The following is a 13,968-nucleotide window of genomic DNA, read 5'->3' as shown; positions in this document are numbered from 1 at the left end:
CTGTCGGCACAGAGCCCAATGTGGGGTTCAAACTCGTGAACCATGAGATCACGACCTGAGCCAAAGTCGGACGCTCAACTGACTGAGCCACCCAGGCGCCCCAATTCAGTTCAGTTCTAACACTATCTATCTGGAGTTAGCATCAGTCTGCATAGGTTAAGGGCTCAGTCCCACAGACTGTCCCCACTTTACACTCACACCCCCATCCTCTCAGGCTCCCAGGCCGTTCCTCCCACATTTCCACTGGAGTCCTGAGATGTACGTGGTGCTGCCTTAGCCAGAGCAGCCCACAGATCTCAGCCCAGAGCATGGTGCTGAATGCAGGTGGCCAGAAATGGCTCCGGCAACGCCAACTTCCCAGACTCTCAGAATTCAGGTTTTTGGGCGTGCAAAAGCTTTTTGAAGTGTTAACTAAAAGACCCACTGGGGCACAGAAAGGTCACCAGGAGGCATAGGAACAGAGCTCCTCCCAGTGACCTGGACTCGGCTCTGCCACCAGTTTCCCCATGACCCCAGCAGGCTCTCTCCTGCTCCGCTTGGCCCGTGCCTCCATGCACGGGCACAGTGGCCTGGCCCGGTGGAGGCCCTGACAGCACAGCCCTTTGATGCACTGGGGGTTTACGTGCAAAATCAGAAGATCAAACAAATGGAAGAAGATCTAATTTTATTCTTACGTCAGACAAGATAAAAAGAAAGAAAGAAAAAGAGGAAGAAGGAAAGAAAGAAAGAAAGAAAGAAAGAAAGAAAGAAAGAAAGAAAGAAAAAGAAAGATCAAAATGATTTATCTAGCTGCAGACCTTGTGGGAGAAACGGATAAAATTAGGAAGATCCTTATATATAGCAGTATATTTAGCCGCAGTAAACCAAGAGGCTGAGATGTTCTGAAGGCAGTATAACCAATGGTCAGTCATGGGGAAAGTTTCACCTTCCACAGGGCCAGTGGACATGGTGCAAGAGGCAGAGACACAGCGTCCTCCTCCAGGAAGGGTAGTATCACGTGTTTTCTCTCCCAGGAAAGAAAATTGAATATTAAACGTAATGTTGCCCTGGGGACCAGCGATAGTGTCTTTTGTCTCCCCACCGCCAGCCCCCAATAGTCACATACGAGGAAATGTCTGGTTTTGAAAGTGCTTATTTTGATATCAGGGGAAATGCATGACACTTGGAAGTCATGCATATGGCAAAATGGCAGCCTGGATTTGCGCACAATGAGATGAGAAGAGAAAGCACAGAAAAGTGGTATTTTAAAAACTATTCCCAGTGGCCAGGAACACGTAGCCTTTCACTTATAGGAGCAGAGTTCACAAAAGCGCTGAAAATTACCCGAAGGAAAGAGAAATCTTGAGAAGAGAAGGGACCCCAGGGACTGTGCCCTCTCTGGTCTGGGGTAGAACATATCCCTGACCTGTTGCCCTCCTGCAGCCAGGGTCGGGTGCTGGGCTGACCCTGTGTTTTTTCTTCTGAAGGCAGTGTGCCCTGGCGGCCCTCCGTGATGTCCGGCGGTTCCTTAGTGAGGAGGGGGGACATGTGGCGGTGAGTGTAACACCCTGGTGACTTCTGCAAGTGACATTTGGGAGCCTATATACATCTAGCCCTTTGCTCATCAGGAATCCAGAAGGGAAGTCAGGGTGTGTGTGGCCCCAGCTGCCCCTGGGCTCCAGCCCTTGGGCGGAAATCTACAGCCACCATGTAAGAGGAAGCTAGAGGCTGGTTGTGTGCTGGGAATTTCCCTCTGGGCTTGTGGTTGCATTTGATCCTGTAGGACTTCCTTCTGAATACTCACATTATTGGCCACCACATGTGGTAGGTCATGTTACCAAGTCTTTAGCAAATGTGATTTCTCCTGGGGTGGGGAGAATCCTGGCCCGTATTTAGTGGCTGTTCTGGGAGCCAGCCAAATCCTGGGTAATGGAATTCCCCTGTGTGTTGGCCCCTCCTGTCAGGTGGATGGGTGGGACACAGTTGAGCAAGGGTGTCTGTTGGAAAGGGCCCTACCCTAACCCTATGCAGTCAAACACAGGGGCTGCTTTTTCCTTCCCTTTTCCTCTCGGAGACGTGCCTCCCACAGCTCTTCATCCTCCAGCTCCATCTGGATCAGTTGCCTTCTCAGTCTGTGGTACCCTGGGAATTCCCTTCTGACTCCCGAGTAGAAGGCCCTGCTCTCGGACCCTGTGTCTTCTTTTTCCTTGTTTACTGACTTGTTTTGTTGGAGCACATCCTCCAGTAGCTTCCTGAGAAAGGTACTTAGGAAGTACATCACATGAGACCTTGCATGTCTGGTAATGTCTTGTTTTATCCTTATAGTTGATGGTTGGGTGTAGGTGGGAGGTATTTTTCCTTTAGAATTTCCACAACATTGCTCTGTTGTGTTATGGCTTCTAGAATGGCTGTGGAAAAGTGAGATGGCATTCTGATTTGTTGATCTTCCTAACAGTTTCATCTCTTGGAGGGAAGTGGAGATGCTCATGGCCTTTTCTCTGGGGAGAACTTTAGGGCCTTGCCGTGGGTCCTCTCCTCCACGCTGGGTCCTGGGGTGACTTTTCCAATGGGAAACTCTTCTTTAACAGATCAAGAAATTGTTGTCTATTAATTACTTTGATAAACCACTCGACCACTTTCTGACAGTGATTTGCCATTCCACTCCCATTTCCTGAGCTGTTTTTTCTAGAACTCCTGGTGGCTTCATGCTAGGCTTGGGCCCTAATTTTATCTTTTTTCTCCTTATTTTCTATGTCTGTCATTTTTGTTCTATTTTCAGGGAGACTTTCTCAACAAGCACTTTACCTTATGAGCATTGGGTTGAATTTAAAAAAAGTCATATGATCATATTTTAATTTCTAAATTCTAAATTTCTTATTCTCCTAGTGTTCCAGTTTTTTATAACTCTGTCTTGTGGTTACTATAATATTTTGTATCTCTCTTTAAATAACAATTGTAAGTGTTCTTACATTCCTTTATATTCTATGCCCTGTCTTCTTTTGCTGAAAGTTCTTTTTATTCTTTTTTTATCTAGTCTGTTTTTCATGTTAGAGGTTTTGCTGGAGCATCCAGTGAGCCCTGATTGAATGCCCTTTTAAAAAAAGTCCTGCTCTAGGGCGCCTGGGTGGTTCAGTCAGTTAAGCATCCGACTTCGGCTCAGGTCCTGATCTCACAGTTCATGAGTTTGAGCCCTGCATCAGGTTCTGTGCTGACAGCTCAGAGCCTGGAGCCTGCTTCGGATTCTGTGTCTCCCTCTCTCTCTGCCCCTCCCCTGCTCATGCTCTGTCTCTCTCTTTCAAAAATAAATAAATATTAAAAAAAAAAATTTTTTTTTAAGTCCTGCTCTAAAAGCTGCTTGGACATGCATATAAGTGGGTTACCCCTGAGGGTGTGTGGACAGGCCCCAGGCAGTTCATAAGGAGTTCCAGGTGGGTCAGCCTGGCTGGATGTGGTGGGCAGAAGGCCTAGGGCTCCACCTGGTCTTTTCTGCACCACCAGGCAGTCCTCCCTCTTCCTCTGCACACATGTCTCTTTTCTCAGAGACACCTGTGTCCCGATTCCGACTATCCTGGTTCTGTACAAGTGGGTGTGCTCTGGTGGGTGAGGGCTTGTATTTGGTTTTCTCCATTTCTTGTGAGTCATTCACCCAAATTTTGTTAACATCTCCTCTCCTGTTCTCTTTACTCTTATTTTCCCCTTTTAGTAGAGTCTGAGAATGGCACGGAAATAAACAGGGGTTCAGCTCTCCATGTGTAACTGGTTTTACAGGAAGCATGAACTGAGTCAAGCGTAAACTGAGTGCCTGCTGCATGCAGGGCAGTGCTGAGTGTGTCCTTTGTGCCAAGGGTTTGCTGCCCTGCCAGGAGCAGAGCCACCCACTCCTTCCAGCTTCCTTGAGGTGTGTTCCTCAAGGAAGGGGAGTACCAACCCAGCCCTTGCAGGTCTAAAGAACACCGGCCAGGAGGGTGGCCTGGGCAACAGAAGGTCCCTGTGAGAAATCCGGTCCCCGTACTGCAGCTGTTGGCTGACTTCCCCTCTTCTCCAGGCCAGAGACTGAGTTAACCCTAGTTTGGTCCTAGGTTTTTGATGCAACGAATACCACCCGAGAACGGAGAGCGACCATCTTTAATTTTGGGGAACAGAATGGCTACAAGGTGAGGCCTCTTTGGTTTACCTTCTTGGTTGGGCTGTGGCATATTCGGACCCTCTGGAGCCCCTTTCATAGCCTGGTGACATGTGCTGGGAATCAGGCAGGTGGGTTCCAGAGTCGATTTGGGATAGAAGCGTTGCTATTTTCTTTCCACCTGGAATTTTCTGTTTGGGGAGGTGGGTGTCTTGATGGGAGAGTCCTGGATAGGGTGGCATCTTCTTTGGTCTGGGGCTTCTTGACCCTTCCCTCAAATGCAGAAATCCCTTGGGTCAGCGTGGCCCTCAGTGGGGTGGGGGCTCCCTGGAGCCAGGCCCAGGGCCCTGAGAGTGTCTGGTTCCTTTTCTCCTGCCCGCCCTGGTCCTTGCTGCAGACCTTTTTTGTGGAGTCCATCTGTGTGGATCCTGAGGTCATAGCCGCTAACATTGTGGTGAGTAGTGTATCTGACCTTGTGGGGCAATAGTACAACTGAGGTAGCATGGGACAGTGAGGTCCTCTCCAGGTCTGGGCTGGTGCCTGGGCCAGCCTTAATTTGGTCTTCTTGAACACTGGGGGTGGGGTGATCATAGATGCCCAAGGACCACTTGTGTGGAGGGCCATGTAGCTGGGGGCATTCATTCTTGCTCCCTCCTCTTCCCTTCCCTTCCCCTCCCTTTCCCCCTCATAATTCCCTCGACAGTGGGAGAGGAGCTTCAGCCTCTGGAGGTAGAGAGTGTGGTAGGAGGTGGTTATATCTGGAAAGAGAAAGAGATTTGCTCTCTCTCCTACCCCCTGTTTTACAAGGAATGAATATCTGGGGTTGGGAGGATGGTTCAGATGGCCTCACCTCCCCCAGTGCCACAAAAATGAGGGACTCTGATCTTAGGGTGCCCACTAATACTCTGTGGCACTGGTGTGGGAACTAAGACCAGGAACTGTTGAGCTCTTCCTAACGGGACCAGTCTTCTGGGATTGGCCTCCAGCCTCATGCCCGAAGCCTTGGCCTTGGCCTCTGGCCCTGCCTCCCCCTTCCCCCTGCCCAGCATTCTCCTTGGTCTCTGGCCCTGCCTGGCCTCCAGCCCTGATGTGATGTCTGTGCTTGGTCCGGCAGCAAGTGAAACTCGGCAGCCCCGATTATGTGAACCATGATAGTGATAAGGCCACGGAGGATTTCATGAGGCGCATTGAATGCTATGAGAATTCATATGAGTCATTGGATGAGGACCTGGACAGGTGAGTGAGGAGAGCACTATGTCCTGCAGCTATGATGGGTGGGTGGTGGGGATCCCCCTGAGCTGCCTCCTTGTGACTCCCTGTGGTGGTGGCTGATGGGCCACTCCAACAGGCAGAGATGGTCTGGCCTTGTTTCTTTCCTTCAGGCAGAAATTGAGGACCAGAAGTGACTTGCAGAACCCTATTACCTTATTGGAGCTCTGCAAGTCAGAATTTTCTGTTATTCCTTACAGTTCTTGATCTCAGGATTGTAAGTTCAAGCCCTGTGGTGGGTGTAGAGCTTACTTTAAAAAAAGAAAGAAGGAAAGAAAGAAAAGGAAGGAAGGAAGAAAAGAAGGAAGAAAAGAATTTTTGCTATTCTGTTATAAAATCAAGCCTGATTTCTGTGCAGCGGATCTTTCTGCCAGGCATTTGCAAACATTACATGCTGCCCTTTAAGTGCGCGGTCTGCATTTTGAGCAGGCAGGAAGGAGTGCCCAGATGCTGCCTACAAACAGCTGGCAGTGACCCGTGCTGATTAATTCCACTGCCTCTTTCTGGAATGGCAGACCCAGCAGGCACTAGGAATTAGTGTCAGGTGGGGAGGGGCCTTTAGGCCCACAAGGGGCATTCAGCTGAGGCTCTTACAGTAGCAAACTTTTTCTGTAAAGAGTCAGGTAGCAAATATTTTAGGCTTTGGGGGCATACAGTCTCTGTTGAGCTATTTAACTCTGCCATTGTGGTGCAAAGGAAACAGACAATGTGTCAATAAATGGGTGTGGTCCAATAAAACTTTATGTACAAAAACAGGTCGTAGGCTGAATTTGACTTATTGGCCATAGTTCATCGGTTTCTGTATAACAGCAAAAGTGGGGGCGGTGGTTAAGTAAGTGACAGTGTGGCCCCTTGGTAAAGTGTTGTATAGTCACAGATCATACCGACAATGCATGGGAAGGTGTCAGTTATGTAGCATTAAGTGAAAGACTGGAATCTAAACTTGGGCGTGGGTCACTTATAATGACATGAGAACATCCGATGTATTCGAACTAAGGAGAACAAGCCACTGTAAGAGGGATGGTTTCTAGGGTTCTTTGCAGAGCACTGGCTGAGTCTCCTTGGCCAGCCGAAGGCAGTTGCACTAAACAACACTCATTGCCTGGGCCCCCTCTGTGGTTTTTCGTGTTTCTCCAGTCACTCCAGCTCCGCGGTTTTCCTCATGGTTCTGTGATGTGACCGTGCGAGACGCTTAACTGGAGCAGCTCCTGTTGGACTCCTCAGTTAACGTGCTGCTGTTTTTTGGTTTTTCAATTTATTTTTTTTGACATGTATTTATTTTTGAGAGAGAGACAGAGCACAAATGGGGGAGGGGCAGAGAGAGAGGGAGACAGAGAATCCAAAGCGGGGTCTAGGCTCTGAGCTGTCAGCACAGAGCCCGACGCGGGGCTGGAACTCATGAACCGTGAGATCATGGCCTGAGCCGAAGGCGGACGCTTAAGCGACTGCGTTGCTGCTATTTTTATTGGTGTCCATGTAACAACCCTAAACCTAAAGCCAGGCTTCCAGGCCAGACGGTGAGAGCTCAGATGAGAGCATGCAGGGAGCTCCTGGGCCAGTCCAGAGCACAATGCCTGAGAAACCCCACCTTTCCTCCTGATTCCTCCCCAACACCCAGCAAACATCAGCAGAGAATGTTCTCCCAGCTGCAGCGCTTCCCAGCCAGAACGAGGGAAGTGGCTGAGCTGGGTTTCAACGGGAGGGCTCACTGGGGGAGGGAACGACAGGTCCAGGGGTGGCTGGCCAGGGGAGTGGAGGAGGAGTGCTTGCCAGCTTCTTTCAGGTCAGTCCTGGAAAAAACTGTCTCTTATTCACCTTACAGACTGTGCGTTGAGAGCTCAGAGGTAGGCAAGCGGGGTCCGGGGGACACAGAGCAGTGGCGAGAGTCACAATGTGTATGACTGACCCTGTGCTTTGGATGTCACCTTTTGGAAACACGACAAGTGTTGAGCACCTCTCACAGGGTTTGTCTGGATGTCACACGTGTTGTGTTGCTCCCTCCTCACCCCCATCACTTACACACCAGCTGACAGTCCTGTGTGTTGTAACCTGAAGCCTCGTGGTCAGGAAGGCACCACTCTGCGGCCAGTTCCTGTGGCTGGCGGGATGGACCCTCAAGGGCCCTAGTAGCACTCACAGGGCTCTCTCTACCTTCTCTCTGGAAAGGGATCTGTCCTACATCAAGATCATGGACGTGGGACAGAGCTACGTGGTGAACCGTGTGGCTGACCACATCCAGAGCCGTATTGTATATTACCTCATGAACATCCATGTGACCCCCCGCTCCATCTACCTCTGCCGACATGGGGAGAGTGAGCTCAACCTCAAGGGCCGGATTGGCGGGGACCCAGGACTGTCCCCTCGGGGCAGGGAGGTCAGTGTGTGTGGGGGGGGAGGGGCGGGTGGGTGGGTGTGTACATGCTCACATATTAGGGTGGTGGTGCTCCAGCTCTTGTAGCTAATGTGTCATCAAGGTGGATGACCTTCATTCAGTCTGGAATGTTCCTGTCATTTAGGGAAAGTCACCAAGCACCAAGCTTGGATTTCTGGCTTCCGTGCAAGTTGTCACCAGCTGAGCCCCTTTCTCTGGAGAGGCATGCCATTTTGGGAGTGATCCAAATCCCTACAGTGCAGCTGATGGCTGCACCACAGTCTAGGGGAGATATTGAGGCCACAGTTGGGGGTTATAAGGACTAGGACACGTGGTCAGGAGGTGGGCAATGGCAGGGGACGTAATGATCCACAATGGGAACTACACAGAGGGTTCTGGAAAGAATGCCTAAGAACAGCACTTAAGGACATGGGTATTCTTAAGAGATTAGTTCTCTGTGTTCTTGGAGGCTGGGCACAATGCCATGTGCCCTGTGGCTTCATGGTCCTTGGAGGGCAGCCTGGAATCTGTGAGTCTGAATTTGCTTATGATGCATTTCAGTTTGCCAAGAGTCTGGCCCAGTTCATCAGTGATCAGAACATCAAGGACTTGAAGGTCTGGACGAGCCAGATGAAGAGGACAATCCAGACAGCTGAGGCCCTGGGTGTGCCTTATGAACAGTGGAAGGTCCTCAACGAGATTGATGCGGTAATCCCCATCTCTCTCTTCCGTTGCCCGGGTCTCCTGGGCATGGCTGCGCTCAGCCAGGGTGACAGTGTTGAGGGTCAGGGAGAGCTTTCTCCTTAACTTTTCTTCATTTCTTAGTGTTTTGATTTCTCCCTCCCTCCCTCTTTCCTTCCTTCCCTTTTTTTCAATTTAACTATCTAGACCAACTAGGATTTATTTTGATGTTCTAACATAGGCCTTAAATCTGATTTTTCCCCAGTTAACTCACTTACCTGTAACCATCTGTTTATCCTTGTCCTGTTGATTTATTTCACCTACTTTTACATTAGGTATGATTTACCTATCTGTTCACGTACCAATAGCACACTATTTTAATTATGACAGTTTTTACTAGGTTTCTTGGCCATTTGAATATCTTTTGTGAGGTCTTCTGCTCTTTTTCTCCCCATATAGGATTGTCTGCCTTTTTCTTATTAACTTTTAGGAGTTCTTCATGTATTTTGGATACAGAGCCTACCTGGTGATTTTTGATTGGGAGCTGGACATTTTGGATGAACAGTGTTGGAGATAAGTTAGACTCAAGTTAATGTTATCTCTCTCTAGAGGATAAACTTTTACTTGGGGCAGGCAGTTGGGGTGGGTTACCTTAGTCTGCTCAGGAATAGAGCAGTTTCAAAGCTGCTTTTTTTTAAAGTTTATTTATTTTTGAGAGAGATAGTGTGTGTGTGTGTGTGTGTGTGTGTGTGTGTGTGTGTGCGCGCAAGCAGGAGAGGGACAGAGAGAGGGGGAGACATAGAGAATCCTAGGCAGGCTCCACGCTGTCAGTGTGAAACCCGACCTGGGGCTTGAACTCACAAACTGTGAGATCACGACCAGAGCCAAAATCAAGAGTGGGACGCTTAACTGACTGAGCCACTCAGGCACCCCCAAAGCTCTATTTTGATCTTTGTGGAGGCCACTCAATTCCAAGGTCTTCCTCCTTCTCCTGTAATATAGCCTTTAAGGTTCTGATGGAAAGACTTGTGGGCCCAACCTTTTTTTTTTTGTCCCTTCAGCCCAAGATTGCTGCCAGTTCTGCCAGGCTTGTGTCCACTCAGTCCCTATACTTCCTGCTTGGCTTCTCCTCCTCCCCACTATCCCTGGTTTTATTGAGATATAATTGGCATATAACATTGTAGTAGTTTTGGATGTACAACATGATGATTTGGTATATGTGTATGTTTCAAAGTGATTACTAAAATAAGTTAACATCTGTCATTTCCCATAGTTACACATTTTTTTCTTGTGATGATAACTTTTAAGATCTAATCTTTCAGCAACTTACAAATAGACAATAGACTATTGTTAACTATAGTCACCACCGTGATGTACATTATATTCCCCAAGACTCAATTATCTTATCACTGGAAGTTTGTACCTTTTGACTACCTTCACCCATCTCCCCCACCCCCCCAGCTTCTCATCCTTTTAACTGCCACTTTCTTTTCTTTTTTTAAATTTTTAAAAATGTTTTATTATTTATTTTTGAGAGAGAGAGAGAGACAGAGTGTGAGCGGGAGAGAGACAGAGAGAGAGAGGGAGACACAGAATCTGAAGCAGGCTCCAGGCTCTGAGCTGTCGGCATTGAGCCTGATGGCAGGGCTTGAACCCACGAACCTCGAGATCATGACCTGAGGCAAAGCCGGACGCTTAACCGACCGAGCCACCCAGGCGCCCCTAACTGCCGTTTTCAAAGCAACAAAATGATGCCATTAGCAGGTTTGCCTCTTTGGGCTTCCCTGTTCTCCAAGACCTTGGCCCCTCATGGCCTCTCTGCCTGGAGCTCTATGATAATATCAAACAAATATAAATTTTTTTCTATCTGGGTTTTCTAGTTGCTCTCCCTGGAGGGTTGGTCTAAACAAGCTAGTCCACTATTGCCTGAAGTGCAAGTTGGTAATGAGATCAGATTTGAATGGTAGAAGGGTCACCCCAGTGGGTGTAGAGAATGGTTTTGTTGTTGGGGTGAGGTAAAGGGGACAAGCTGGAGAAGCGAGACCAGCTAAAGGTGCTTACGGTGGCCTGGTTAGGTGATGACATCTGGAACTTGGCTGGCAGCAGTGCAAGAGAGAGAAGTGGATGGATTTGCAGGATGTTTATTCAGTTATTCACATATTTATGCGGGCCTACCCTGTGGTAGGAACTGGGACAGGTGCTGGGGACGGACATGTGGTGAAGTGATAGAAGCGATAACTGATGGGGCGCCTGGGTGGCTCAGTCGGTTGAGTGTCTGACCTCGGCTCAGGTCATGATCTCACAGTTCATGAGTTCGAGCTCCGCAACAGGCTCTCTGCTGTCAGCACAGAGCTTGCTTTGATCCTCTGTCCCCCTCTGTCTCTGGTCCTTCCACGCTCACTCTCTTTCTCTCAAAAATAAACATTCTTAACGACAACAAAAAGTGATAACTGAGTGGTGAGGTGAGAAGAAGACAGGCGTCCAGGACAATTCCAGGTTCCCGGCCACTGGGAAGGGTTCTGGGTCACACGAGGACAGGAGCTGTGCCTACTTTGTTCACTACAGGGTAGGTGCTCAAAAAATATGTACTGAGTGAAAGGAGAAAATTTGGGGGAGAATTAGTGGGTGATCTCTTTAAAAGAGTAAGCACTTTTTGTAACCTATCTGGGAGCTCCCTTAACCATTTTGTAGGCTTCCATCACTGGTGGCTGCCGGGAGTCCTGGGAGTCCTACAGCCATCGCTGTCTTTGTCCCCCTGATGCAGCTTTGTGCCAGTGTCTGCCCTCCAGGGACACGGATGTGGCTCCAACATTGGGTTTTGCAGAGAAGCCCTGGGCCACCCCAGTTTTTTTCCATTGTAGTTAATCTGATTATTTTCCTAGATGCTGGTGGATTCTCTTCTTTTTCTTTCAAATTTTGAGACTGTTCCAATATCTGTGTGATCTGTTCATCATCTTTCTATGTTTATCTTTGTTCTTTTTGTGGGTTCTGGTAAACAGCCCTGGGCTAGTCTTCTATTTCAACATTGGGATTTTTTTCTTAGTTCAATCCACAATTCACGGCCTTATTTTTCCTTTTTAACAAATACCAGCTTTATAGGGGTGCCTGGGTGAGTTCGAGCCCCACATTGGGCTCCAAGCTGACAGCACAAAGCCTGCTTGGGGTTCTCTCACTCCCTCTCTCTGCCGCTCCCGTGCTCATGTTCTCTCTCTCTCTCAAATAAATAAAACTAAAAAGAAAATTAAAAAAAAAAAATACCAGCTTTATAGAGAATTAATTCACATACCATACCGTTCATCTACCTAAAGTAGTTCAGTGATTTTTAGTGTATTCACCCAGTTGTGCAACCATCACCAATTGCAATCAATTTCAACAGTCATTACTCCAAAAAGTAACCCTGACCCCCTGTCCCTTCATTTTCTTCCAACCCCTCCCTTCAGACCTAGGCTACCACTCATCTATTTTGTGTCTCTGTGGACTGGCCTAGTGGGGATATTTCATGTAAATATGTGGTCTCTCTCATAAATAAACATTAAAAAAATTAAAAATTAAAAATAAGTAAAATGTTTTACTCATTTTTTGAGAGACAGAGACAGAGGGTGAAGGTGAGCGGGGGAGGGGCAGAGAGAGAGGGAGACACAGAATCCAAAGCAGGCTCCAGGCTCTGCACTGGGGGCGGCACGGGACGGGGGTTTGAACTCGCTAACCGGGAGATCACGACCTGAGCCGTAGTCAGATGCTTAACTGACTGAGCCACCCAAGCGCCCCCAGAATTGCTCTTAATGCCCGTATTTTTACCAAGAGTCTCAAGGTTGCCAACAATCCTTGGCATTCCTTAACTTCCAGCTGAGTCATCCCAATCTCTGTCCTCACATGGCCTTCTTGCCTGTGTGTGTGTCTCTGTGTCTTCACATGGTCTTCTTGAAAGGACATTAGTAAGTGCATTGAGATCCACCCTGATGACCTCATCTACTTGGTTACATCTGCACAAGCCCTATTTCTAAGTAAGATCACACTGTCTGGCACCACGAGTTAGGCCTTCAGCATATCTTTCAGTGGGGACACATTTGACTCAACAACAAAGCCGGTTTGTCTTTCTAGGAATTTTCTTATTTCATGCAAGTTATCTAATTTGTTGGCACAGAGTTGTTGGTTAATAGTCCTTCAGAGCTTTTTTTTTCTTTCTGCAAGCTTGATAGTAATGTTCTTCTTTCATTCCCAATTGTAGTAATTTGAGCTTTTTCTCTTGTCATTCTAGCTAAAGGCTTGTGAATTCTTTTGATCTTTTCAAAGAACCAATTTTTCTTTCTTTTTTTTTTTTTATTTTTTAATGTTTATTTATTTCTGAGAGAGAGACAGAGCATGAGTGGGGGAGGGGCAGAGAGAGAGGGAGACACAGAATCCGAATCAGGCTCCAGGCTCTGAGCTGTCAGCACAGACCCCGACGCAGGGCTCGAACTCACAAACTGTGAGATCATGACCTGAGCCGAAGTCGGACGCTCAGCCGACTGAGCCACCCAGGCGCCCCATCGAAGAACCAATTTCTAATTTCATTGCTTTTCTCCATCTTCTGTTTTCTAGTTCATTAATTTCTGCTCTGGTCTTTTTTAAAAATGTTTATTTATTTTGAGAGAGAGAGCGAGAGTAGGGAAGAGGCAGGGAGAGAGAGAGAGAGAGAGAGAGAGAGAGAGGGAGAGGGAGAGAGAGAACCCCAAGCAGACTCCAAGCTGCCAGTGTGGAGCCCAGTGTGGGGCTTGAACTCAAACCATGAGATCATGATCTGAGCTGAATGGATGTTTAGCCAGCTGAGCCACCGGGTGCCCTGCTGTGATCTTTGTTACTTCCTTCCTTCTGCTTGCTTTGGGTTTACTTTGCTCTTCCTTTTTCCAGTATCTTTAGATGGGAGATCAGATTATTGATTTGAGATCTTTCTTCTTTAAAAAAAAAAAAAAAAAAAAGCTTATTTATTTTGAGAGAGAGCAGGGGAGGGGCAGAGAGAGGGGGGGTGAGAGAAAATCCCAAGCAGGCTCAGTGCTGTCAGCATGGAGCCCAACATGGGGCTCAATCCCACAAACAATGAGATCATGACCTGAGCTGAAATCAAGAGATTGATGTTCAACCGACTGAGCCACCCAGGTACCTCAAGATCTTCTTCTTTTTTGATACAGACATTTATTTTTTATTTTTAAATGTTTACTTATTATTTGGGGAGAGAGACAAAGAGCGCACGCATGCAAAAGGGGAGGAGGCAGAGAAGGAGAGAGAATCCCAAGGAGGCTCCATGCTCAGTGCAGAGCCCCATGTAGGGCTTGATCCCGTGACTGCAAGATCACGACCTGAGCTAATATCAAGAGTTGGATGCTCAATCTACTGAGCCACCCAGGCACCCCTTGATATAGACGTTTACAACTGTAAATTTTCCTCTTGGTCTGTACTTTTTTATTTTTTTATTTTATTTTATTTTATTTTTTTAATTTTTTTTTAATGTTTATTCATTTTTGAGACAGAGAGAGACAGAGCATGAATGGGGGAAGGTCAGAGAGAG

The 13,968-nt window shown here is 47.7% G+C and overlaps 1 protein-coding gene across 4 annotated transcripts in view; it reads left to right on the top strand.

The window, feature by feature from the left end:
- PFKFB4 (6-phosphofructo-2-kinase/fructose-2,6-biphosphatase 4) overlaps positions 1–13,968 on the top strand; it is a 42,044-nt gene that overhangs the window by 11,982 nt on the left and 16,094 nt on the right. For all 4 annotated transcript variants that reach the window (XM_049642623.1, XM_049642624.1, XM_049642622.1 and 1 more), the window contains exons 4-9: positions 1,467–1,533; positions 4,059–4,133; positions 4,500–4,556; positions 5,217–5,338; positions 7,538–7,745; positions 8,304–8,450. In XM_049642623.1, coding sequence (XP_049498580.1) covers positions 1,467–1,533; positions 4,059–4,133; positions 4,500–4,556; positions 5,217–5,338; positions 7,538–7,745; positions 8,304–8,450 — 676 coding nt within the window. The remainder of the gene's footprint in view (positions 1–1,466; positions 1,534–4,058; positions 4,134–4,499; positions 4,557–5,216; positions 5,339–7,537; positions 7,746–8,303; positions 8,451–13,968) is intronic.

The sequence above is a fragment of the Panthera uncia genome, chromosome A2 (genome assembly GCF_023721935.1).
Source record: "Panthera uncia isolate 11264 chromosome A2, Puncia_PCG_1.0, whole genome shotgun sequence".
Lineage (NCBI taxonomy): Eukaryota > Metazoa > Chordata > Mammalia > Carnivora > Felidae > Panthera > Panthera uncia.
Note: the sequence above shows the minus strand (reverse complement) of the source record. Positions and strands in the feature narration are given on the sequence as shown.